Here is a 26,577-nt window from a genome sequence, read left to right on the forward strand (position 1 = left end):
CGAACGAGAGAGGGAGGGAGAGAGAAACAGAATGAAAGGTAGGAAGAGAGAGAAAGATACAAAGAGGGAATTATAGAGTAGATATTTAGGGAGAGGGAATTAAGAGTACAAACATATTTATTGAGAGGGATGTAAAAAAAAAAAACAGACAAAGGCCGAAAGTGAAGAAGGCCAGTAGGAAAAAACGATCTTAAAGATGTGATGGAATGAGTCCTCACAGTAAAGCTGTTCTGTGACTAATGATGGTGCTCTTCATCACTTCTGCACCTTCACGTTTTATTATTGTCTAGTCATAGTCATTGGACATTTGTAGATCTTTTATGGTCTTTTAGAGACCATAAAAGCCTTGAACGTTTAGAAAAACCTCAGGACTGAAGTAGGTAGTCTTGACATTTACTAACAGTACTAATATTATGAATTCTACATACCATGAGCTGTGCATCAGCAGGCAGTCCATAAAATGCTTTATTAAATCCACAAACAGTGCTCAGCAAAACCCAGACTGGACAACACAATCGCAATGGAATTCTCATTTCTGTCTGAATGAATAACACTGGTGGTGTGTTCAAACGTAGCAGCTAAAATAAGCACCAGAAATGTAAAATGTCAGTCATGTTTTTGAGAGGACAGGACCATGCAATGACACATTAACTCCAGACTGTAATACAGCAGGAAGAATTTCAGTGAATTTCAATTTGACCACCTATAACAAACAACCAAATAAAATACAAGTACATATTAACAGTGAGTAAAATTAGTCTGTCTGATGTGAGAAATGCTGTGAATCATATTTTACTGCAATCTGTGATTTCCAGTGCAATAAGTGGACTGTGCAGTACAAACACATATACAAACACGTGGCTCTTCTGGACATATATTACATTACACTGAATAAATCTTAGTTTTTCAAGTGCAGGGGAAGACTGCTGGAATGGGGTTTCTCCTTCACCCCCGCACTTTTAATAAGGCTCATAAACCATGAAAAATGTATATGCTTCACAACAGTAATTCTCAAAAAGTAAATCAATTTTTTATATAACAGAATCATCTAGAAAACAAGAACATTCATTTACAAATAATCAGCTATATCCTTTGCTTTCTAAAAGAAAAAAAACAGCATAGTACCAGTACCATAAGCAAAACAGCAATCATCCTATAAATGACAATTTATTAATATAAACAGTGAAGATGATGAAAATATGATGACACAACAGGAAGTCCAGATTACCTGGCTCAAATAGTTTTCAAGTATGGTTTCTTAAACCCCCTATACTAAGGGAGTTTTATTGGTTCTTCCCAAGGACAAGCCCAACCTCATTTGAATAACAGGTAAAAAATAAAGAAAGGTCCCTTTAAACACTCAAAGTACTGGCAACACTTAAAACCCAAACAAACACAATTCTCCTCTAATACTCTTTTCAATGAAAATGTTCACGTCCATTAAAAAAAAAAATTCAGTACACACCATTTCCCTTCCAAAATGCACTAACCAATGAAAAACCAGGAGATTTAAAAATACAAAGAGACCACGCCCTCTTCTCCTTTCCATCCACCCCACATTTGTGTCTCCATTATGTCCATCCTTTTCTCTCATCCCTCGCTCCCTCTCTCACTCCTCCCCTTCTACCACCATCCTTTGCTCCTGTGGGTGGTTGTGTGTGGGGTGATCAGGCGTGTGCCTCTTCTCCGAGATCACCCCGTCCTTCTCCACGTCCAGGTCCTCGAAGGACGAAGCGCTGGAGCTGCTCGGGCGTCTGTGGCGGCCCACGGCCCAATCGTCATGCCCCAGCGGGCCCGAGTCCCGGTGTTGGTCGTGGTCCTGGGTAACGGACAGGGCTGGAGACGGGTCTCGGCTGTCTGAGGGGAGCGGATAGCTCACAGAACTGCACTCACTGTTGGAGTCTGCACCTGAATAGTGTGAACACACACCCACACGCAACCACCAGCAACACACACCAACATATAAATAGACACGCATGCAGGCCACATGCACAGTGTAGTCGGTGGGTGTTCACACACGCATGTAAACATCAAGGCAAAAACACACCCATAAAATCTCCCATAAAAGTGGCTTCAGGTGAATCACATCCTGGTGTGTGTGCATGTATGTCCGCGAGGCGCACGGCTCCTCAGCTAATGGCAGGGTACGTGGCTAATAAGGTCAAAGAGGTCATGAAGCCATTAATAAAAACTGTCTCACCCCCAGAGTGCTGCGGGCTCTTCTCCTGCTGCAGAGGAAGAGGAGGGAGCTTGTGTCCTCTACTAACTCAGCCCTTCCTCTTTCACTCCATCTTCCCCTTTTTTGGGTTACAGCTCATTAATTAAGGGCAGTTTCTGAAGACGTGCATGTGTATTGCTGTTGAACATTAAACCTTTCTGGATAATTAGAGATATACTGTGTGTGTGTGTGTGTGTGTGTGTGTGTGTGTGTGTGTGTGTGTGTGTGTGTGTGTGTGTGTGTGTGTGTGTGTGTGTGTGTGTATGTGTGTGTATGTGTGTGTGTATGTGTGTGTAGGGGGAGTGGGAGGGTTGGTGCTGACAAACATGAGACCTTTCCAGATAATTAGTGCTATCCAGCCTCAAAGTAAACAGAATTGTCACACTTCCACTGTTTTAATTGGAGAGGAGCGTCAGTGTGCGTCCGCCGCCGCCTCTCCTGACTCCGGGCCGTCTCACACACACGCACGCACGCACATACACACACACACACACACACACACACACACACACACACACACACACACACACACACACACAGAGGCAGGCTGTGTGGACGGGGAGACACTGGCCTCATGGCATGCCGTTAATGAGGACCAGTGCGGCGATTTCCAAAACCATCACAATGTGTTCACCTCAACTTCACTACACCAAAGCACTTTCCTAATTTCCTATTCCTGCTCTCTCTCTCTCTCTCCCTCTCTCTCTCACTTTCATTCTCTTCTTCCTCCTCTTCTTTTTCTACATGACTGTTCTGTTTTTGGTGCTTAAAGAACTGCTCCATCCAAAAGTGCATCTCTACTTCATCCATACTAATGAGTGTGTCCTGATAGGGCCGGTTCTGGAACTTTAGGTGTGGTGGCAGATGTGTGAGTGTCGTGCTGTCTGGTGGTGGTGAATATAGGGATGTCATGGTAGTGATGTCATGGTAGTGATGTCATGGTAGTGCTGTCATGGTAGTGATGTCATGGTAGTGCTGTCATGGTAGTGATGTCATGGTAGTGATGTCATGGTAGTGATGTCATGGTAGTGCTGTCATGGTAGTGATGTCATGGTAGTGCTGTCATGGTAGTGATGTCATGGTAGTGCTGTCATGGTAGTGCTGTCATGGTAGTGCTGTCATGGTAGTGATGTCATGGTAGTGCTGTCATGGTAGTGCTGTCATGGTAGTGATGTCATGGTAGTGCTGTCATGGTAGTGCTGTCATGGTAGTATTGTGTGTTGTCGTGGTTGGTGTGGGGGTGTCTTGTTCCTTTAAAATCCTTTTTTTGCATCTACATATATGTATGTGTGTGTGTGTGTGTACATGCGTGTGTGTTTATGGGTGTCAATGTATATGTGTGCGTGTTTTTATAGTGATGAGATAAAGTGTTGTGTCTTCCAGATGTTTCGTGCTTCTGTCAGCAGTATAGAGACAGGCTGACACAGCCGTCTGTTCGTATACGTGTGCTTCTCTGGTAAACCTGCGTATTACACTGCAGTTTATATCAAAACAATGCTGCAGTACACAAGCCTTCAGAGAAACAGGACACCACTGCTTCATCTGCACTGCGCCCAAAATTTAGATTCATTACAAAACTATTTTGTAGAAAAAAATTATGGAATTCTGTTTCAATGTTTTTAGTGTTTTGATTCATTCATCCCCGTGAATGTGAGAGGATCCAGGATGTCCAGACAGCCCAGAACATCACATTGTGTACATCTGCCCCACCTGCTCCACCTGCTCTACCTACTAGGGCTGCCCACTGCTCTGGGCACGTGTGCACCACTGCCCCCTAGTGATCACTAGTGTGTGTACTCACTGCACAGATGTGTAAATGTGCAGGACTAATTCCAATTGGGGTGAATATCACAGTTGGCAACTGCAGCGCTCTGTATTCCAGTAACTGTTCTGTGGGGTTAACTAGCTAGCTCCTGTCACTCGCTAACCACGATCATCAATTTCCCCCAGTACCACTGTTGGTGCTAACGGCTTCATGGGAACCCCCCACCAGACGTACCGTGTGAAGACAGTATGACCCAGTCCTCCCATCAGCACTACCGGGCCACTGGCACCGTCTCTCAGATCCTTACACTACCCAAGTCTCCTGCTTTATCAACACTGCCTGTTCACTTTCGGCTTAATACGTATGACTCCTCCACAAATGCCAATGTATGCATGTATATAGATATTCCTAAAATGGAGAACAGAAGGAGACAAAGGAAAGACTGAACAAGGAGTACTGAACAAGGAGTACTGAATGAGGAGTACTGAACAAGGAGTACTGAACAAGGAGTACTGAGTCTCTGAGTGGCTCAGATCTCAGCAGAGCATTAGAAGGTGCATGAAGACTTGTTGTGCATAAAGAGCTTTTCTTTCTGGCCTCTCAGAGTGATCCACGTGCCCATGATGGTCTGGAGGTGATTCGCGTCGTGCCAGAGACGACGTTCCCGGAGGCTACAGCTCAGCCACTGCCTGATGGCTAGTTCGCCTTTAAAACGAGCTTCAGCTGGTCCATCTCAGAGATAGCCTGGCAATTTACTCGATAATCAGAAACACTTTATGAAAAATTCATCCGTATCGGCTCATGGCGTTTGTCTACGAGGGGAAAGCTGCTGAAGCAAACGAGACGTTGGTGTTGGTTTGGTGGTGGAGCAGGTGCGTGATCATGAGATGTGTTAATACAGACACGGACAAACATCGCCAGTATCTCTCCTTTCATTTAAGTGCTGCTTTAACGAGATATTACATACATTTTGAAAGCTTCCAGTGATGCAAAAGTGGTTATTTTTAATCGTACTTCTCTTCGAGAGAAGACAGACCTTTTGTAAGCCTTATTCAGTTGTCATCCACAATGTATTCTTTTGCACTGATAAGCACATTCTTGTCTACTGGGAACACTGTGTGATGTGATGTACCACAAAAATGTGCCGGACCCGGAGTCGTCTGGACTGGCCCCCAGAGCCAGAGGCCTGCGGGGCTGAAACACACCAGACGGAAGCTGCCATTACCCACAATGCCCTCAGGATGCAGCCTTTGTGGCAAAAAAAAAACACTGAGTTGCAGCAATACTTTTGCAGTTGGTTTCTGAAGGTTCTGGAAAAGAACTGACGCGACAACTGAACTAGAGTGAATCGGAAGTTGCATTCTAGAGCATTCTAGATGCTGCAGAGACGTCCTAGCAATCACATTCAGGGGCAGCACGCCGACCTGATGGTTGGGCTCGTCAGGGACTGTTGGGAGATGCTAGATCTTTTTTGGATCATTATAAAGCCAACCACCAACAATATGATGTCAGTGGTTGCCCAATGCATATGGACCGTAGACAGTAGCAGAAGTTGCACACTGTGGGTGTGACCAGCAGGGGGTGATAGGCGGGAATGCAAGTGTAAAACCATAAAGACAAACAACAAAAAACTTGGACTGTGCCACAGAGATAATTACAACACCTGTAGTGTTCAGTTATGTTAGTTAATATCAAATTGGCTTCTCAGAGTGGCACGCTGACAGGTACATCTTGAAGAGCACACGCATACACATACATGTGTACACACACACATACCCACACACCACACACAGCGGGACAGCTGGTGTGTACAACACATGCTTTAACCCCTACTGGGGGTAACTATCAAATCTCTCACTCTCCATGGCACACACATATAACAAACATACACACACATACACACAAATAAATGTAAATATGACATGGGTCTGGTACCGAAGCCCATAGAATCAGATCTTGTATAGGTCATATCTATGCCAAAGTTAAGACACCACTGTTCACTCCCACCAATCGTTTGGATAAAAACACTCTTCCTCTGAAGCCCTGTTGTTCACGAGAGGGCATCCACTCCTCATCGCTAGGTTACAGCACACCAACGTCATTTGATTGGTTGGTTTAGGCTGGCCAGCTGGCATGGTTTCCAAACTGATACAGTGCACATGCTGGTAGTCGGGGAACACGGCAACCTAAAGTCAACATTAATGAACGGTTCTGACAAACTTTGAGTGCCTCTCACACCCTAACAGCGAGATGCACTATTTTGCTGTGTTCTCAGCATTAACATACTGATATGTCTTACTGGAACAACAGGTTAGCATGGAAGTACAGAAAAGTAATACCTAGTAGAACAAAACTGCTAATTCTAAGTTAGCCAACAATTGTTGTGGTAATGCTGTGGTAAATTTTCTAAAACACTAAATGTGGCTTTTACCCTGTTTGGTTTTACACTGGCTGTAAGTTCCAGCCGCTGATGCCGTCAAATGACAATATCTTGTGGTAAAATATGGGCATCAAATCAATTAGATTTTGTCTTTCTCTTTGTTGTAACAACCCTCTGAGGAGTCTGATGTTCCTTCCAAACTTTTCTATTGTGATCTTCACGGTTTGTGACTGTGTCTGCCAAAAAGTCGCAGAATTTCCAAATCTTCATGTCACTCTCAGTGCCAGCCCTGCTGTGTTTGATCAATTTGACTTTTATATTTTTGTTTGACTATTGTGACTCTTTATGGTACGGCCGTTCATTTTATTGAAACACTCTGCACCTTAACCATAATGCACAGTGGGTACAACCAATAGACCAATTATAAAGGGAGGAAGCTACCTGAGATGTCAGTTCTCCTTTCCTCTTCTGACTCCTCCCCTTCCTGTGGTCTCCTTGGAGCCTCGCGGACTTCAGGCACGTAGAAGTCTCCCTGCCTGGCCAGCGGACCCATGTAGTGGATCTGTTGGTCCTTGTAGATCTCCAGGAACGGGTGAGCACAGAGCTTCCTTTCCTGAGGGAGAAGAGGGACAGGGAGATGACCTGCATGTGTTCATCATTTTACTTAATGAGGATCAAATTAGGCCGCCCCAACCAACCCTAATGAGCCAGATTCCAGGCAGGGACCACAGAGTACTAGTAGAAGATGTAGAGAGATTCAGAATTGCAGTGGAGGACACAAGGTTTCCAGAGAAACAGGATATTTTGGACAGAGGTCCTTCACCGGCTGAGCGAGCAAAGTGCATCCTGTTTTTCTGGAAACCTTATTTTACTTCACTACAATTATGAATCTCTGTCTCTCTCTCACTCTATATATATGTAGAGAGAGAGAGAGGGAGAGAGAGAGAGAGAGAGAGAGAGAGAGAGAGAGGACAGACAGGTGTGTGCATCCATGCCACCAGTTCTACCATAGGATCCATTTAACACAGCAGCTATTACTCATAATGATATGAAAGGCTGGGAAAGGTTTTATCAATTACACAAAAATACTAAATTCTCTCAAACAGTATGAAGCCTGAAGTGTCATTTGGTATTGCTCACTGTGAATATTTGTTGGGCAACTGCGTAATATTCTCCCATAATCATATGGGTTAATTTGGATTTTCAGTTCTTTCCTGATACAAATAATAAAATTTAATGTTTCCAAACTGGAAATATGGACAAGTGTGTGTTTCAGTGTGCTGCCTTACGATTAGAGTCAGTGGTCCTGCCATGGCAGTTTAATCTCTGACCAGTATGAATCATAAGGCAATGTTATTTGGTATGTGCCAAGGGACATTTAACACAAGAATGTGTCAAACTGAAGCACTGTGCAGTAAACCTGTCAGTGGTGAGTTAACCTAGGGTCCATGTGCAAGAGTCATTCACCACTGTAGACCTTTACTGTGCAGATACCATCAGCTCCAGGCCAATACAATCGTATTTAAGCTAATTACACATAATGGAAACTAGAAAAATGGCAGCCACAGTGCAAAAGCTGTAGATGGTGTCAGATGAGCAACACAGAAACAACAGAGAGAGAGAGAGAGAGAGAGAGAGAGAGAGAGAGAGAGGGAGAGAAGGGGAGAGAGGGGGAAAGAGGGGAGGGATGAAGAGAGAAAGCATGTATGTAATGTATGTAAAGGAACTCCTCATTGACAGATGGATATTAATGAGTGTCCTCACACCACCACCCCCCTCTCCCCCCTCCCCCCCCCCCTCTCTCTCCCTCTCTCCCTCTCTCCCCTTGGCTCCTCCCGTTGCCCTCATTCCTCATGGCTGTTCGATCTGCTCTGTAGTGCCTAATAATCTCTTTGGGCCCCAAGTCTCCAGGCCCTCCAGGCCCTTCAGGCCCTATCAGATGTGCAAGCCTGCTGTCTCTGAAGAGGCTATTACACTCTCCTTATACCCACACTCACTCTTATCTCCCTCACACACACACACACACACACATTCAAACATGCATGCATATACACACACGCACACACACACACATGCATCTGCACACTCGCACGGACCTTTGCTGTCTGTCAAAAAGGACACCAGGAAAGTAATAATTTCAGAAAGATCAGAGTTCTCATTTCGGTTTTACATAAATCTCCCATCTGACCTCATTCTGTTTTTACACACAAACTCTGGAGTGCACGCATGCCCACAAAACACACCTTTGCTCTTAATCAGAAAGGAGCATAGAACAGTAATGATTTCAGAAAGATCCACTATGCAGTTTATTTCACATAAATCTCCTATTTCCATGACAGATCTGACAACAGTGCATCTATAATATTTATAAATCAATGTGACATCTTAATTATTGTTTGGGATGCTCCAATTGATCAGCTGCCAATCATTATTATTCATTCTAAGTAGTTTAATCAGGTCTCTGTAAAGGCCAATCAGAAAAGCAGATCAGAAGTTATGAAATATGTAACTTAAGTTACATTTATTTACTATCATGGAAAAGCAGCCTTATTGAATATAAGCATGCCCTCCATACGGCAAAGTCCTTATACTTATCGGCCTTAATAGAAAAACATAAAAACAATTCAGGACTCCTTTTTAAAACTGTTTCCAGCCTTACGAGGAGTCATGAACAAAGCAATTCTCTTATTCCACTAGAGTGTAGCAGTAACAATTTTATGAAATTCTTTAATGATAAGATTGATAAAATTAGGGAAAACATTAGTAGTGCTATCTCAGAGCCTGTCAACATGCCAATGCACCTTGACAGCTGTCTGGTCAGCTCTGATGCCCTGTTAAAGTCCTTCTCCCCAATTGGTCGTGAGGAGCTTATTTCACTGGTGAAATCTGCTAAACCCTCCACATGCATACTAGATGCTGTACCAACCCATCTACTTAAAGAATTACTGCACAGCAATGTAGAACCGCTGCTTACTATAATAAATTATTCTCTGAGCCTGGGCTACGTTCCCAGTTCATTTAAACTTGCAGTCATCAAGCCGCTAATTAAAAAACCTGGTCTTAACCCCCAAGAACTGTCCAACTATAGGCCAATTTCTAATCTGTCATTCATATCCAAAATTTTAGAGAAAGTAGTTTTTTCACAACTCTCTTCCTTCTTACAGACAGAACATGTCTTATAGTTATTTGAGTCTGGATTTAGAGCTCATCACAGCACTGAAACAGCACTAACTAAAGTACTGAATGATCTCTTAATATCCTCTGATAAAGGACACATTTCGTTTCTCATACTGCTAGACCTCAGTGCTGCTTTTGACACCATTGATCATAATATTCTACTTCATAGACTGGAGACACTCATTGGCATAAGAGGTCAAGCACTCTCCTGGTTCAGGTCCTACCTGACAGATCGTTACCAATTTGTGCTAGTAAATAACGAATGCTCTGAGCATTCTAAAGTAAAGTATGGTGTCCCACAAGGATCTGTACTGGGCCCCATATTATTCTCATTATATATGCTACCACTGGGCACTATCATTCATAGGCATGGTATTAGCTTCCATTGCTATGCAGATGATACTCAGTTGTATATATCTTCTAATCCAGATGATACCACCACAACTCTCAAGATTGAGAACTGCGTCCAGGATATTAAAAACTGGATGGAGTCTAATTTTCTTAAACTAAATTCTGGCAAGACTGAGGTACTGATTCTTGGGCCTAAAGCTGTTAGAAGCAATTGGGCTGATATTCCCCTTACCCTAGATCGTTTTTCAGTAACACCAAAATCTATTGCAAAAAGTTTAGGTGTCACTATTGATTCTGATCTTTCATTTGACGGACATGTATGCAATGTCACTAAGGCTGCCTTCTTCCATTTACGTAATGTCGCCAAGCTGAGACACTTACTTTCGTTAGCTGATGCAGAGAAGCTAGTTCATGCTTTTGTCTCGTCGAGATTGGACTACTGTAATAGTCTTCTAATTGGATGCTCTAAACAGTCCATAAAGAAGCTACAACTTGTACAAAATGCCGCAGCTAGAGTCCTCCGCCAAGGCTAGGAAATTCGATCATATTAGTCCCACTCTCGCCGCACTACACTGGCTGCCGATTAAATATCGCATTGAATTTAAAGTTCTCCTGTTAACCTATAAGGCGTTAAATGGTCTTGCCCCACAATATCTGAGTGAACTCATTGATTACTACAACCCATCTCGCCCTTTGCGCTCCCAAAATGCTGGATTTCTCCTAGTTCCAAAAATTAGTAAAACTACAGCCGGAGGCAGAGCTTTCTCTTTTAAAGCCCCTCAATTATGGAATAGCCTTCCAGCTCAAATCCGAGATTCTGACACAGTTCCAATCTTTAAATCTAGACTTAAGACTCACCTGTTTAGTCAAGCCTTCAGCTAAAATTCCCCTTGTAAGGTGTAGGGGCTTGGGGGCCCCCAGACGTTGAGATTTCTGGTGATCTGAGATGTTGATGCTGTCATCCAGCTGTGTCTTGGCATCACTCTATTTGTGACTATGACTTGACTGGAAAGCAATGTCTCAGTGAGCCCTCATGCCTGTGGTCACCTCTGAACCCCTCCCTTTAGTTATGCTGCTATAGATTAGTCTGCCGGAGCCACATGCTGATCACTGGCACGTGAGCTACGTACATTTAAATCAATGGTGGTTTAAATTCATGTCCACTCAGTCTGTATTGTCTATCTTCTTGCATGGCTCTACCCAAGACGATTGGATACAGGCACCTGCAGGCACCTGGGGGATGGTCTGGCTGCTGGTGGATGTGCTGATGCCGGGGTTCACCTGGGGAGTAACACTGCAGTCGGAGCCTACAATACCAGCATCACTGCTCCGACACGGAATGAAAGCCTGGCATTCATCAACAGACATTTACAGTGACAATATCAAAACCCAGAACTTTCAATTCTACCTTTTACCTAGTCTGATTGTGTGAATTGTGTGTGACTTGTGTATTTGTGTGTTAACGGGCCGCCCAATGGAGGATGGGTTCCCTTTTGAGTCTTGGTTCTCCCGAGGTTTCTTCCTATTCCCCACCATCATAGGGAGTTTTTCCTCGCCACTGTCGCCTTTGGCTTGCTCATTAGGATTCTGGACCCATAGTATTGTTAACCTTGTAAATCCTGTAAAGCTGCTTTGCGACAACTTGAGTTGTTAAAAGCGCTATACAAATAAACTTTGATTGATTGATTGATTTATTTCTAAAACAGATCCAGCATAATTAAAACTGATCCAGCATAATTCAAACAGATCCAGCATAAATGGCTTTACTGGTCTTGACACGTCATGTCAAGCAAGTTTAACTCATCAGCAGCTCAGACGTCCAGCCGTCAGTTGTCAGCACAGTAACAAATGTTCCAAAACTGCAGTGATGCTTGTATTTATAAAGAAAAATTGGAACTGATTTTAGTTCCATACAAGCTATTATGGTTTCTTATTCTTTGAAATATAGTCCATAGTACTGAGCACAAGCTTTAATTACACAGGGAGTACATGGGGTATATCTGCTGAAACGTAGGTTGCTACATTGGTTTCAGTTTCTTCATAATTTACATAATCTCATTATTATGAGAACAGAAGAATATGCTGCATTTTGCCTTCCAATAAATAAACAATTTCCAAATTAATACTTAATTATTATAAGTATTAATAACTTAATTATAATATTTTGGGAAGGTTACTATGAACAGTTACCTTTACATAGTAAATAAATAATGATTGCTACACAGTAAATACAACACTTTAAATGACAGATTCATTCCCACTTAATAAGCCCATAAGGAGCAGAGGAAGTGTTGATCAGCAAATATCAATTCTGATTCTGGTGATCAGCTTCAAAAACCCCAATCGTATCACCTCTAATTATTGTCATGCAATGTGATCTCTTCAGCTCATCTCATTGATCTCAGGACATATTTTCCATAATATCTCTCATGCAATGCACAGGTTTCCACGAAGGTCAGCGATGTGAGGACAGTGACAAAGTACTAGGAGGATTCCACACGTAGGACAGGTCTGAGGTCCTTCAATAATGACACACAGGGAAACAGTGTTCCCATAAAGTCTTCGTATTGACACACCATACACCTGAGACCAGTTTGTCTATTACAGTACCACCTATTACAGCTTTTGCAGGACTGATCTGAAAACAGTATCTCTATTACAGTACCTGTAACAGCTATTGCAGGACTGATCTGAGGCATTTACGCTTAGTTCAAAGGATGCACATTATTTACAGAGTACCTAAGATGGATCCCATACTGTGAGCAATGCCCTTAGCTGATGACCGATATTTCCAGAACCCTTTCGAGTTGACACCCTTGAGGCTATTCAGTGGTTCTATTGACAGGACATGTCAAAATGTTTTCAAACATTTTCTAAAATGTAACTACACCATATTGTAATAAATTTTCATCATATTTTTTTTAGATGAATAAAAACTCAGCTTCCTTAAGTATGACTCTCAAGACACAACAATACATAAACAAACAATGTATAAATATAAAATATGGTTAAGTCTTCACAGGCTCAGACATCATGGGCTTTAACACTGGCAGCCCTTCAGAACCACCTCAGTTATTAATAACAGAGACCAACACCTGTGCTGTACCTTCTGAATGCTGTTGTGTGCGGTTTGGGCCGCTCCAGCTCCTGATGGACCGACTACCATGACTCCACTCGCTTCACTGACGCTTGCCCGGTGCCGGACAGACCGGACCAGGGGCCTCATGTACGAACGTTGCGTACGCACAAAAACATTGCGTACGCTATGTTTCACGCAAACGGTCAGATGTACGAAATTTGATTTGAACGTGAGAAAGTGCGTAAACCTACGACACCTTCACCTCTGGCGTACGCATGTTTCTAATGTGTTTTCGTCAATTAGCGACAATTAGAGGTGATGCACTATTAAGATATCCTTCACGCACACATTGTAGTAAGCCCTTACTGGGTAAAATAAAGTAAATTAATCAGAAAATTAAACAGTAAATTAATCAGACAATTTCACTGCGAGGAGTTGCGCATTGCCAGCGACAACGCTCGGCTTCCTGGCAACTGGCTCGTTTCAAAGCGAACTGGCAGACCGGTCGGGGATGTCCCAGTCATCTTTGAGCCGGGCCATGCCAGCTGTTTTGGATGGGATCATCTGCATGTCAGCTAGTTATATAAAGTTCCCATTAAGAAGCGGTTGACCAGGCAAACATTAAAGCGCAATTTGCAGCGATAATGCAACCCTAATATAATCAGAGCGATCGACTGCACACACATTTCTATGAAGGCACCATTTGAGGAGGAATTTGCTTATGTGAATAAAAAGCACTTTAATTCCATAAACGTGCAAATAATCTGTGATGTAAAAACTTACTAATGTAGTGGCACGTTGGCCTGGATCAACCCAATGATTAGTACATCCTTACAAACTGCATGGTTGGGATAAGATTACAAGCTAGCAGAGTGTGTGACGGGTGGCTACTTGGTAAGCAACAAAATGTAAGCATTTAAATAAAAGCATTTGACATTTCCAGCTTAGAATAATTCATTTTAAACATGGATAATTGTTAAATTACTTAGGAAACAGCAGCTACGTGCTCAAGACGTGGCTGATGACCCTTTGTAATCCACAGACTGACCGGGAGCGGAGATACAATTCTCTCCATTCTCACACCCGGTCAGTCGTGGAGAGGGCGATTGGGCAGCTGAAAAGCCGGTGGCGCTGGCATGTGGGGTCCTGCACAATGTTGCGCACAGGTATGCCGTGCCATTGTTAGAGGTGGTGGAGCGACCAGTGGACCCAGAGTGAGGACAAATTAATGCGCAGCGCAAATTTTAACCAACTCTTTTATTGAGTCGCTGATGCTAGTGAGCGCATCACTGATATTTTTAGGTGCATTATATTATTCTGCCAGTGTGCATTATTCTGACCCCACAACATTTAAAGCTTCACACACGCCATCCCACTCAGACCTTTTGCACTTTGCCGTAATGCCACAACGTACCAAACAAACATTTTTCCGCACCTCTACCTCATTCAGGAGCGTCTCTACTTTCACATTCGGTGAAGTTCCTCTTTTTTCCCCATTTAGACATGGTTTGTGATAGATCAGAGAGCAAACTTCTCCGGTGCAGGGCAAATTTAAATGAATTTGAATATTTATAGGGGGGCGTGTCACCGTGTGCGCTCAATTCCACGTTGATTGGGATGTACAAAAGAAATGGCGTGGATGCCATTTTCTGGATTTGTACGTACGCCAATTTTTAGTAAGAAATCCACGCAAGTCTTTGTACATGAGGCCCCAGTACTGCTCGGAGAGTCCAGAAGGCCGGGGATTATTCGACGCATCTGGAGGTAAATATTCCCAATGTTCAAAATGGCAAATAAAACAGCATGCTGGTGGACACTTCAAGAAGACAAAATCTGAGCCTTGATCTGTGGAGTGAAAGCCTCATTCTGCTTTGTATTAGGTACTGTTGAGACTGCCAGCACGTCACATCCAGCACATTCAATTATCTGTGGCATAAGAGGTGATTTCCAAATATGTCATGTTTATGCCCATGTTTATGGTCATTAGGTCTGAGGTTTATAACCTGGGGTTCACCCAGCATCACCATAGTGGCTGCATGATTCTCAGGAAGCAGGAAAGGCAGGAAGTAAGGTGTGAACCCTACAGATTAAACAAGGCAGGAAGTGGGGTGTGAACCCTACAGATTAAACAAGGCAGGAAGTGGGGTGTGAACCCTACAGATTAAACAAGGCAGGAAGTAAGGTGTGAACCCTACAGATTAAAACAAGGCAGGAAGTGGGGTGTGAACCCTACAGATTAAACAAGGCAGGAAGTGGGGTGTGAACCCTACAGATTAAACAAGGCAGGAAGTGGGGTGTGAACCCTACAGATTAAACAAGCCCCTCTGCTGATGCACAGCGACAGACAACTGACAGGTACCACTGTACCCGTGTGTGGATCATCAGTGGAAAAGCTGAAAACAAAGATAAAGGAGAGTCTGTAATGTCGGTAAAAATGGGGACCTGACATTACATGAGGCAATTAGTCAAACGTAGGGCCACATATGACTCATTTCTCCTGCACTTTCTTCTCAGGATCCAAAACACGTGGAGGGCCGCTGTGCTACGTCACAGGGAGGGAGGAACAAAGCCCACTGATTCACTGACTCCATTTGCTATGAAAACCATTTATCATTACTGAGACTGTCTTTTTTTAGACTACAGAGAACTGAAATGCTGACAGGATGGGAATCCATATAAACGCCTATGGGAATTTGCCATGGGGGCTTCAAATGGCTCTGTCTGCTGTATTTTTTCAGAAGTGTTTTGAGCATTTCTCCCCTAAAGTGATGAGCTACCCTCATGTCATGTCCTGATATACTGTAAAATATGTATTTACATTGTACATCCTACACATCACATGTAAAATATTAGTTATCTGTAAATGCTCTAATTGTCTTAGAGGAACAAGTATCCAAAGAAAATTCTGGTATACGATGTATTATTAATTCTGGTTCTGACTAAACTGATTTGTACTGTCCAATTGTCCAGTATAATTAAACTGTCCAATCACACAGCCACTCCAACAACACTGTCTGTCTGTCTGTTTCAAATCGAAAGTTCTGAATACATAACAAGTGTTTGCATGTATTCACTTAAAAAAGAACCACAGGAAGTAAAGGGGTGGAATAAAAATGCTCCATTTAAGAAGATTCAAACACCCACTTGGGGAGAGAGGGATAACAAACCCAGGGAGAGGGGACCAGAGAGAGGGGACCAGGGAGAGGGGACCAGGGAGAGGGAACCAGAGAGAGGGGACCAGGGAGAGGAGACCAGAGAGAGGGGACCAGAGAGAAGGGACCAGAGAGAGGGGACCAGGGAGAGGGGACTAGAGAGAGGGGACCAGAGAGAGGGGACCAGGGAGAGGGGACTAGAGAGAGGGGACCAGAGAGAGGGGACCAGGGAGAGGGGACTAGAGAGAGGGGACCAGAGAGAAGGGAACAGAGAGAGGGGACCAGAGAGAGGAGACCAGAGAGAGGGGACCAGAGAGAGGGGACCAGAGAGAGGGGACCAGAGAGAGGGGACCAGGGAGAGGGGACCAGGGAGAGGAGACCAGAGAGAGGGGACTAGAGAGAGGGGACTAGAGAGAGGGGACTAGAGAGAGGGGACCAGAGAGAGGGGACCAGAGAGAGGGGACCAGAGAGAGGGGACCAGGGAGAGGGGACCAGGGAGAGGAGACCAGAGAGAGGGGACTAGAGAGAGGGGACTAGAGAGAGGGGACCAGAGAGAGGGGACCAGAGAGAGGGGACCAGGGAGAGGGGACCAGGGAGAGGAGACCAGAGAGAGGGGACCAGAGAGAAGGGAACAGAGAGAGGGGACTAGAGAGAGGAGACCAGAGAGAGGGGACCAGGGAGAGGGAACAAGAGAGAAGGGAACAGAGAGAGGAGACCAGAGAGAGGGGACCAGAGAGAGGGGACCAGAGAGAGGGGACCAGGGAGAGGGGACCAGAGAGAGGGGACCAGGGAGAGGAGATCAGAGAGAGGGGACCAGGGAGAGGGGACCAGGGAGAGGGGACCAGGGAGAGGAGACCAGAGAGAGGGGACCAGAGAGAGGGGACCAGAGAGAGGGGACCAGGGAGAGGGGACCAGAGAGAAGGGACCAGAGAGAAGGGACCAGAGAGAGGGGACCAGGGAGAGGGGACCAGAGAGAAGGGACCAGAGAGAGGGGACCAGGGAGAGGGGACCAGAGAGAAGGGACCAGAAAGAGGGGACCAGGGAGAGGGAACCAGAGAGAAGGGACCAGAGAGAGGGGACCAGGGAGAGGAGACCAGGGAGAGGGGACCAGGGAGAGGGGACCAGAGAGAGGGGACCAGGGAGAGGGGACCAGAGAGAAGGGACCAGAGAGAGGGGACCAGAGAGAAGGGACCAGAGAGAGGGGACCAGGGAGAGGAGACCAGAGAGAGGGGACCAGGGAGAGGAGACCAGAGAGAGGGGACCAGGGAGAGGAGACCAGGGAGAGGGGACCAGAGAGAAGGGACCAGAGAGAGGGGACCAGAGAGAAGGGAACAGAGAGAGGGGACCAGAGAGAGGAGACCAGAGAGAGGGGACCAGAGAGAGGAGACCAGAGAGAGGGGACCAGAGAGAGGGGACCAGAGAGAGGGGACCAGGGAGAGGAGACCAGAGAGAGGGGACTAGAGAGAGGGGACTAGAGAGAGGGGACCAGAGAGAGGGGACCAGAGAGAGGGGACCAGAGAGAGGGGACCAGGGAGAGGGGACCAGGGAGAGGAGACCAGAGAGAGGGGACTAGAGAGAGGGGACTAGAGAGAGGGGACCAGAGAGAGGGGACCAGGGAGAGGGAACCAGAGAGAAGGGAACAGAGAGAGGAGACCAGAGAGAGGGGACCAGAGAGAGGGGACCAGAGAGAGGGGACCAGGGAGAGGGGACCAGAGAGAGGGGACCAGGGAGAGGAGATCAGAGAGAGGGGACCAGGGAGAGGGGACCAGGGAGAGGGGACCAGGGAGAGGAGACCAGAGAGAGGGGACCAGAGAGAGGGGACCAGGGAGAAGGGACCAGAGAGAGGGGACCAGAGAGAGGGGACCAGGGAGAGGGGACCAGAGAGAAGGGACCAGAGAGAAGGGACCAGAGAGAGGGGACCAGGGAGAGGGGACCAGAGAGAAGGGACCAGAGAGAGGGGACCAGGGAGAGGGGACCAGAGAGAAGGGACCAGAAAGAGGGGACCAGGGAGAGGGAACCAGAGAGAAGGGACCAGAGAGAGGGGACCAGGGAGAGGAGACCAGGGAGAGGAGACCAGGGAGAGGGGACCAGGGAGAAGGGACCAGAGAGAGGGGACCAGGGAGAGGAGACCAGAGAGAGGGGACCAGGGAGAGGAGACCAGGGAGAGGGGACCAGAGAGAAGGGACCAGAGAGAGGGGACCAGGGAGAGGAGACCAGAGAGAGGGGACCAGGGAGAGGAGACCAGGGAGAGGGGACCAGAGAGAAGGGACCAGAGAGAGGGGACCAGGGAGAGGAGACCAGAGAGAGGGGACCAGGGAGAGGAGACCAGGGAGAGGGGACCAGAGAGAGGGGACCAGAGAGAGGGGACCAGGGAGAGGGGACTAGAGAGAGGGGACCAGAGAGAGGGGACCAGGGAGAGGGGACTAGAGAGAGGGGACTAGAGAGAGGGGACCATGGAGAGGGGACCAGAGAGAGGGGACTAGAGAGAGGGGACTGGAGAGAGGGGACTAGAGAGAGGGGACCAGAGAGAGGGGACTAGAGAGAGGGGACCAGAGAGAGGGGACTAGAGAGAGGGGACCAGGGAGAGGAGACCAGAGAGAGGGGACTAGAGAGAGGGGACCAGAGAGAGGGGACTAGAGAGAGGGGACCAGAGAGAAGGGAACAGAGAGAGGGGACCAGAGAGAGGGGACCAGAGAGAGGGGACCAGAGAGAGGAGACCAGAGAGAGGAGACCAGAGAGAGGGGACCAGAGAGAGGGGACCAGAGAGAGGGGACCAGGGAGAGGGGACCAGGGAGAGGGGACTAGAGAGAGGGGACTAGAGAGAGGGGACCAGAGAGAGGGGACCAGAGAGAGGGGACCAGGGAGAGGGGACCAGGGAGAGGAGACCAGAGAGAGGGGACTAGAGAGAGGGGACCAGGGAGAGGAGACCAGAGAGAGGGGAACAGAGAGAGGGGACTAGAGAGAGGAGACCAGAGAGAGGGGACCAGGGAGAGGGAACCAGAGAGAAGGGAACAGAGAGAGGAGACCAGAGAGAGGGGACCAGAGAGAGGGGACCAGGGAGAGGGGACCAGAGAGAGGGGACCAGGGAGAGGAGATCAGAGAGAGGGGACCAGGGAGAGGGGACCAGGGAGAGGGGACCAGGGAGAGGAGACCAGAGAGAGGGGACCAGAGAGAGGGGACCAGGGAGAAGGGACCAGAGAGAGGGGACCAGAGAGAGGGGACCAGGGAGAGGGGACCAGAGAGAAGGGACCAGAGAGAAGGGACCAGAGAGAGGGGACCAGGGAGAGGGGACCAGAGAGAAGGGACCAGAGAGAGGGGACCAGGGAGAGGGGACCAGAGAGAAGGGACCAGAAAGAGGGGACCAGGGAGAGGGAACCAGAGAGAAGGGACCAGAGAGAGGGGACCAGGGAGAGGAGACCAGGGAGAGGAGACCAGGGAGAGGGGACCAGGGAGAGGGGACCAGGGAGAGGGGACCAGAGAGAAGGGACCAGAGAGAGGGGACCAGGGAGAGGAGACCAGAGAGAGGGGACCAGGGAGAGGAGACCAGGGAGAGGGGACCAGAGAGAAGGGACCAGAGAGAGGGGACCAGGGAGAGGAGACCAGAGAGAGGGGACCAGGGAGAGGAGACCAGGGAGAGGGGACCAGAGAGAGGGGACCAGAGAGAGGGGACCAGGGAGAGGGGACTAGAGAGAGGGGACCAGAGAGAGGGGACCAGGGAGAGGGGACTAGAGAGAGGGGACTAGAGAGAGGGGACCATGGAGAGGGGACCAGAGAGAGGGGACTAGAGAGAGGGGACTAGAGAGAGGGGACTAGAGAGAGGGGACCAGAGAGAGGGGACCAGAGAGAGGGGACTAGAGAGAGGGGACCAGAGAGAGGGGACTAGAGAGAGGGGACCAGAGAGAGGGGACCAGAGAGAGGGGACCAGAGAGAGGGGACTAGAGAGAGGGGACCAGGGAGAGGGGACTAGAGAGAGGGGACTAGAGAGAGGGGACCAGGGAGAGGGGACTAGAGAGAGGGGACCAGGGAGAGGGGACCAGAGAGAGGGGACCAGGGAGAGGGGACCAGGGAGAGGGGACCAGAGAGAGGGGACTAGAGAGAGGGGACTAGGGAGAGGGGACCAGAGAGAGGGGACCAGAGAGAGGGGACTAGAGAGAGGGGACTAGAGAGAGGGGACCAGGGAGAGGGGACTAGAGAGAGGGGACTAGAGAGAGGGGACCAGAGAGAGGGGACTAGAGAGAGGGGACCAGAGAGAGGGGACTAGAGAGAGGGGACTAGAGAGAGGGGACCAGAGAGAGGGGACCAGAGAGAGGGGACTAGAGAGAGGGGACTAGAGAGAGGGGACCAGAGAGAGGGGACTAGAGAGAGGGGACTAGAGAGAGGGGACCAGAGAGAGGGGACCAGGGAGAGGGGACTAGAGAGAGGGGACTAGAGAGAGGGGACCAGAGAGAGGGGACCAGAGAGAGGGGACTAGAGAGAGGGGACTAGAGAGAGGGGACCAGAGAGAGGGGACTAGAGAGAGGGGACTAGAGAGAGGGGACTAGAGAGAGGGAACCAGAGAGAGTTGTGGCTGGAAGCAGAACTAAGGCAGGAAGAAAGATAAAAAGGTCTCGCTAGTTCTCATCTCAAATCAAGAGGGACGATTTGTTTGGTCTTCTCTCCCTCACGTCCTTTTAATTACCATCTCCTGACATGAATATGCTGCCATTTGGAAAGGGAGGGGGGAGGTCTGGGGAGAAAGAGAGGGGAGAGAGAAAGAGAGAGACAGACGCACATACTGGGATCCCTCTTGTGGATCTCTACCCATAACGTTGCCTGATTAGCAGAGAACAGGGATGTACGGAAATCTAATTTTTCATGCTCAGCTAATCTGCAGCGGGGATGAAAGGTAAATCTATTACTCTGTGATGAACGCCATCGTGCGCCGCGGCCTGCAGGTTCCTGCGCATTGCTCACGCTGATTCAGTCTTTAGAACAAACCGACCCGGTGCTGGAGTAGCTACAGCAACAGTGCACACACCAAACCTATCGCTCACGATGATCTCTGTGGCTGTGTATGATACACACAGCAACAACAACACGTTTTAATTACATATCATCTTTCCCTGAGTCAAAGTTGCATCACAAAACAAGTCTAACACAGATATGCAGAACGAGTTCACATTCTTGCTCAGACTTGGATGGGAAAGAGATTTATCAGTAGAGGAGTCAGAGGCAACTGGAGAAGAAAGATTTCTGTGACCTACACACGTCTGTCACACGAGGAAGATCTCTCATCCACCCAACACCTCTCATTGGAAATGTCAGTCAGTCAAAACAGACATTTTTTTAGGTTAGCACTAAACCTGGTGGTTGATGATCTGACATGCTAGGCTAAGTAAGTAAACAAAAGAGTAATGTTTCTGATGTATTCTAGTGTAATGTCTCTGATGATGTATTCCAGAGTAAGGTCTCTGATCATTTATTCTAGAGTAATGTCTCTTGATTATTTATTCTAGAGTACTGATGATGCAATATACAGTAATGTTCTTAATGAATTATGAATCAAAGCAAACAGGAATCACAAACTACCAGTCACAATTGTTAATCAGTCACCAGATATATTGTGGAACTGAATTTCTTTGGTACAGATTCCACATTGAATAGTAGAACTAAACAGAAAAATGCATAAAGTAGGATTACTGTTCTTCAGAATTCCCTCCAGTATGACTCACTGACACAGTGGGCAGTGAGAGAAGACCATGTTCAAAGTATGCCACATCCCAGCATGCCCCTCTGCAGGACACACCTCACACAGAGGGGTCATGGGAAGTTTAATATGGACGCTTGCTATCGGCCACACCAAGGCTAAACCAAACAGTGTTTTGTGCCATGTGAAATCACTGGGGGATAATTTAAATGAGGACATTGTTTTAATGAGGTAATGTTGGATCTCAGACTTGGCAGGAGTCAGAAATCAGAAATTAGTTGTGAAATATGTCATTAATAAAAGGCAATGTAACATAAATTCATAATTTAACTGCTGCAACTGAGATGTTTGTTGGGATTATGTAGATGTTTTTTTGTCAAGAATGACATGGTTTTTCATATTATGATAAGCTCTTTACCTCAAACACATGACTATCAAACAGCAATATAAAACTGCATTCAGTGAGACATGGTTCGTGTTCACGTATTTTTATGAGTATCTGCATAAGTGTACACAAGGCCCGTCTGGTACACTTGAGGTACAAATAAAGCAGAAGTGTTAAAAGTCATCAACAGATATTTTTCCTTGTGTCTCACACACACAGACTCACAGATGGTTCCCTGCATGGGAAAATGGAGGTCAGTGGCCTGATAAGAAACATCCGATGTCATGTCTTTACAAATCAAACACACATGCTCAGACCGATTTAGCTCTTTCAGACAAGGGCCCAGAAATGCTGTTCCTGTGTCGTTAACTGTCTCTCAGGTTCATGCTCACTCTTACACACACACACACACACACACACACACACACACACACACACACACACACACACACACACACACACACACACACACACACACACACACACACACACACACACACACACACACAACCCCTCTCCCTCGTTCCCACAAAACAATATATGGGAACAGACACCGAGATGTGTTGTTGGGTCATGCTGCAGATCAAAGGAGTGGTTGGAGAAAATCTAACACTGACAGCAGTAGACGCCTGCACATTAATGAATGTGCCACCTTTCACAAACTGGCTGATCCAGAATCAGTTCATTAAAGCTGCACTATGTAAGATTTGTTTGCTGAAACTGAATGAAGTTGCATTAAAACGAAAATATATCTGTTAAAATATAGTTTCCTTCTGCTGCTGTGAGTTACCCTGTAAATCATGAAATATTCATTCAAAAGTCAGAGCTTTCGGGTCGGATTTGGTGTGAGTTTTTTCGGCTACGTCAGACGTCTTTACATATTAATGTCACACATACAGCTTCAACATGTACATTATGTCAGTGGTTTGCTACGTAGCTACAAAAACTAGTCACCCCAATTATTCTTTTTGTGTTATTTAATGTTACACTTGTAATGCAATGTAATATTGTAATTGTAATGCTCTTTTAGAAAACATTAGCTGATGACTTTGCTAACAGTAAAAGAAAATTATCTGGAGAATACATGGCTAACTTGCTAATTAGCTAACTGGTGGTTCTTGGGGTCATACTTGGCTACTGACTAGTGTAAAGTTATGCTATCTACCTTGACAGAAGTGCGGGAAGCTAAAAGCAGACCATGTCTAAACAACAGGCAGAAAAACTTTTTCAAAGAACAGCAAATGCATTGTTTTTGTGGTAGCGCGAGTCACCTTCTCCTAGCTAACCTGCTCACAGTACTGACAACAGTGACCTAGATCAACAGACACTAGGTACTTTAGTACACTCTATGCACAAATGTATTTTTTTTTAAGTTTGCACACATACACAACACACACACACACACACACACACACACACACACACACACACACACACACACACACACACACGGTCACACAAAATGGCTGTCAGCCCCCGAAGCCAATCACGCAACATCTTTGCTCAGTTGGTCTGAAACAGGAGGCCCTATCAGTCCTGAAAGCCTATATTAGCCTGCTCTTCCTGAGCCGCCGGACGGTAATTCCTGCTTTCCTAACCCCTTTCCCTTCCCTCTCTTCAAAAGACTATAATCGGCAGGACCGCGGGGTGGACGGCTGTCAGGAGCCTCCGAAAATCACAGTGCACGAGTGTGCTCAGCCCAACGGTCTCTGTCCATTACCAGCCACTGAACCACCAAAAATACACTCGGTCAGACGCGTCCCGGGGGGCGTCCACCGCGTCCGCCCCCTTTGCCAAGTCCCGCTGCGCACCGGGGCTCTGCCGTCACGCACCGAGGGTTTTGTTCCGCCTGCCTTCGGCCCAGCGGCGACCGGCACATGGAGGCTGAATTTTGAGGCGGTTAACGTCCCGCACCCACATGCTAACTCAGTAAAAGACTGGAACGTTCATGAGGCACTTGAACGTTCTCACTTTGAAAATGATTGGTTAGCGTTTAAGCCTGGGACTAATCTTATTGAAAGACAAATCTAGCTTACAGCTACAAAAAAAGAAAAAGAAAAAAAAGAGTACTTAATATAATAAAGGAGAGGCTTCCCCCCAAATAATTGCTAACACAACTGACGATATATAACGGGTAATCTAATCCCACTTTCATTCTTCATAGTTACGCAAAGTAGATTTTATTTATCTGCTTGAGTTTAAAGCGGTTCTGGCTGGATAACAAATGAGACCATGTATTTACTCATGGCTGCGAACAAAGGTGAGGAATCTCAGCTACTCTCCACATCAGCTTTTACAGAAATGACAATCTGGTTGCTGTTCGTTCTGGCATCCTTGTTAGGGGCCTGGAGCTGGACCTCTGACCATTGGCATTGTGATGAGGCCTGTTTTTTTAAGCATTTGCTATATAAATAAGTCAAACAGAGCTGAACTGTAGCACACTGATCTGGAAACATGATTTGAGCTCCGTCTCCCTATCAACAGAGTGGGAGCAGCCATTTCAAAGCACTTGAGCAACAACAGTCGACTATAGACTTTTTCCATGTGCTGGAGGGTTCAATGGCAACTGCTTTATTGATGTCCAGATTTCCTTAAATAGACTATATATGTCATGACTGGATGCTGTTCAGTTACTCACAGGCCTCACGTCAGTTTCTGACTGGCCTCAGATCATTTCCCAAAAGGCCTATGGTCAGGTTCTGATTGGCTCCAGGTCACTCTTCGACTGGCCATGGGTTAGTTCCCGACGGGCCTTTGGCAAATTTCTCACTGGCCTCAGATCAGTTCCCAACAGACCTATGGTCAGTTTCCGATTGGCTTCAAGTCGCTCTTTGACTGGCCATGGGTCAGTTCCCAACGGGCCTGTGGTCAATTTCTCACTGGCCTCAGATCAGTTCCCATCTGTCTTCCGTCTGAGAGCGTCTACGTCCTCAATCTTCTTCTCACAAACTTCGGCCGGGTTTCGGCGCCCTGCTAACACCTCCCTCAGTTCCCAAAACATTGGTGAATAGGGGCAGCACTGGCAACCTAAGGGCGAAAGTGGGAAAACCCCCCAGACAGCACCAGTCTCTTCCCTCTTCTCTTTTATCAGGCCCCATTTTCTTAAGCTAAATGGCCCTGGTGCTTCTCCAAGACCCCCAGGCGCACTGCTACCGGTGGCACTCACACTCCGCTGCCCCCAAATTGCATTCTGAATTGCTTCTGTGTGAAAATCCCTCATCAGGAGGGTAGGAGGGGAGGGGATGGGGGAGGGTGGTGGAAATCCTGCTCATTTACATACGTATCTCAGAGACTGGATCCACTGAAGTAAGGGTGAGAGGTGAGTGCCCTGCACTGGTGTGGCATTACGTGGAGTGGTGTGACCATCACCCAGACGGAGCAGGAAAACACACCTCAGGACGCAGGTCACTGCTGGGATTGAAACGACCGAACAGAAGAAAACAGGAATGAAGGAATAATTTCACACACACACACACACACACACACACACACACACACACACACACACACACACACACACACACAAGTTCTTGAATGTCGCACCAGTCAAAACTGTAGAGTTTTTTGTGGGCCCTTTCAACTTGAGGGCCTTCTGAACAGGCTCTCTCTTTCTTTTTGTCCCTCTCTCTGAGGGAAACATCTCCTACGACGTCACATATACGACTTTCACATGCAACAACATAAACACATGCACACACACAAACACACACACAAATTGTGAAAAGAGAAAACCAGAGACACATGAACCACAGCCTGTTGCCAAGGTAACAGTCAGAAAAGATTTCCATGGAGATTAAATCCTTTGATATTCCAGAGAGGGAAGGAGAGACCCCTGGAAGAAGAGGGAGTAAGAGAGATAATCCTTCATTATTAAAGTGAAACTGTGCAGGATGAATTTCCACGCCTTCCTACCCATGATGCCTGAACACAAGTATTAACCTGCGCGGCCCACAACGCACAGTTTACGCACACGTCATCTCTCACCTTGTACCTTGGGCATCTTGAAAGGCACTACGGAAATATAAGTTCCATGCATTCATTGCCTTGGTTTTCGTATCTCTGGTATTTTAGCATTCACTCTGGATGCCAACAACACGTATCACAAAGGAAACAACTCTTCTGATGTCTAGTGTATGATTTCAATTAAACTAAAGTCGGTAATCCTTCAGTCTCGTTAAGCCTGCTTTACGCTATGGATATTCAGACCTCAAAGTGAAAGACTCCAAGTGTGCCTGTCTTAAATCTTCCCATGAACCGGGGGAAGTGTGAGCGCCCCCTGGAGGCAGGTGGGAGGGCTGGGACTTGGACACCATGCTGCAGCAGCCCCAGAACAACCTGCTGTGTAATGTACATAACTGCAGAGTTAGTGTGTGACCTCTGACCT

At 46.8% G+C, this 26,577-nt stretch overlaps 1 protein-coding gene across 1 annotated transcript in view; it reads right to left on the reverse strand.

Moving 5' to 3' along the window:
* Positions 1 to 425: 425 nt before the first annotated feature.
* tex264b (testis expressed 264, ER-phagy receptor b) overlaps positions 426 to 26,577 on the reverse strand; it is a 50,736-nt gene continuing 24,584 nt past the window's right edge. The window contains exons 3-4 of the mRNA XM_077004772.1: positions 6,805 to 6,976; positions 426 to 1,908 (exon numbers count right to left, since the gene is read on the reverse strand). Coding sequence (XP_076860887.1) covers positions 1,610 to 1,908; positions 6,805 to 6,976 — 471 coding nt within the window. The 3' untranslated portion in view covers positions 426 to 1,609. The remainder of the gene's footprint in view (positions 1,909 to 6,804; positions 6,977 to 26,577) is intronic.

This window comes from Brachyhypopomus gauderio, chromosome 1 (genome assembly GCF_052324685.1).
Source record: "Brachyhypopomus gauderio isolate BG-103 chromosome 1, BGAUD_0.2, whole genome shotgun sequence".
NCBI lineage: Eukaryota > Metazoa > Chordata > Actinopteri > Gymnotiformes > Hypopomidae > Brachyhypopomus > Brachyhypopomus gauderio.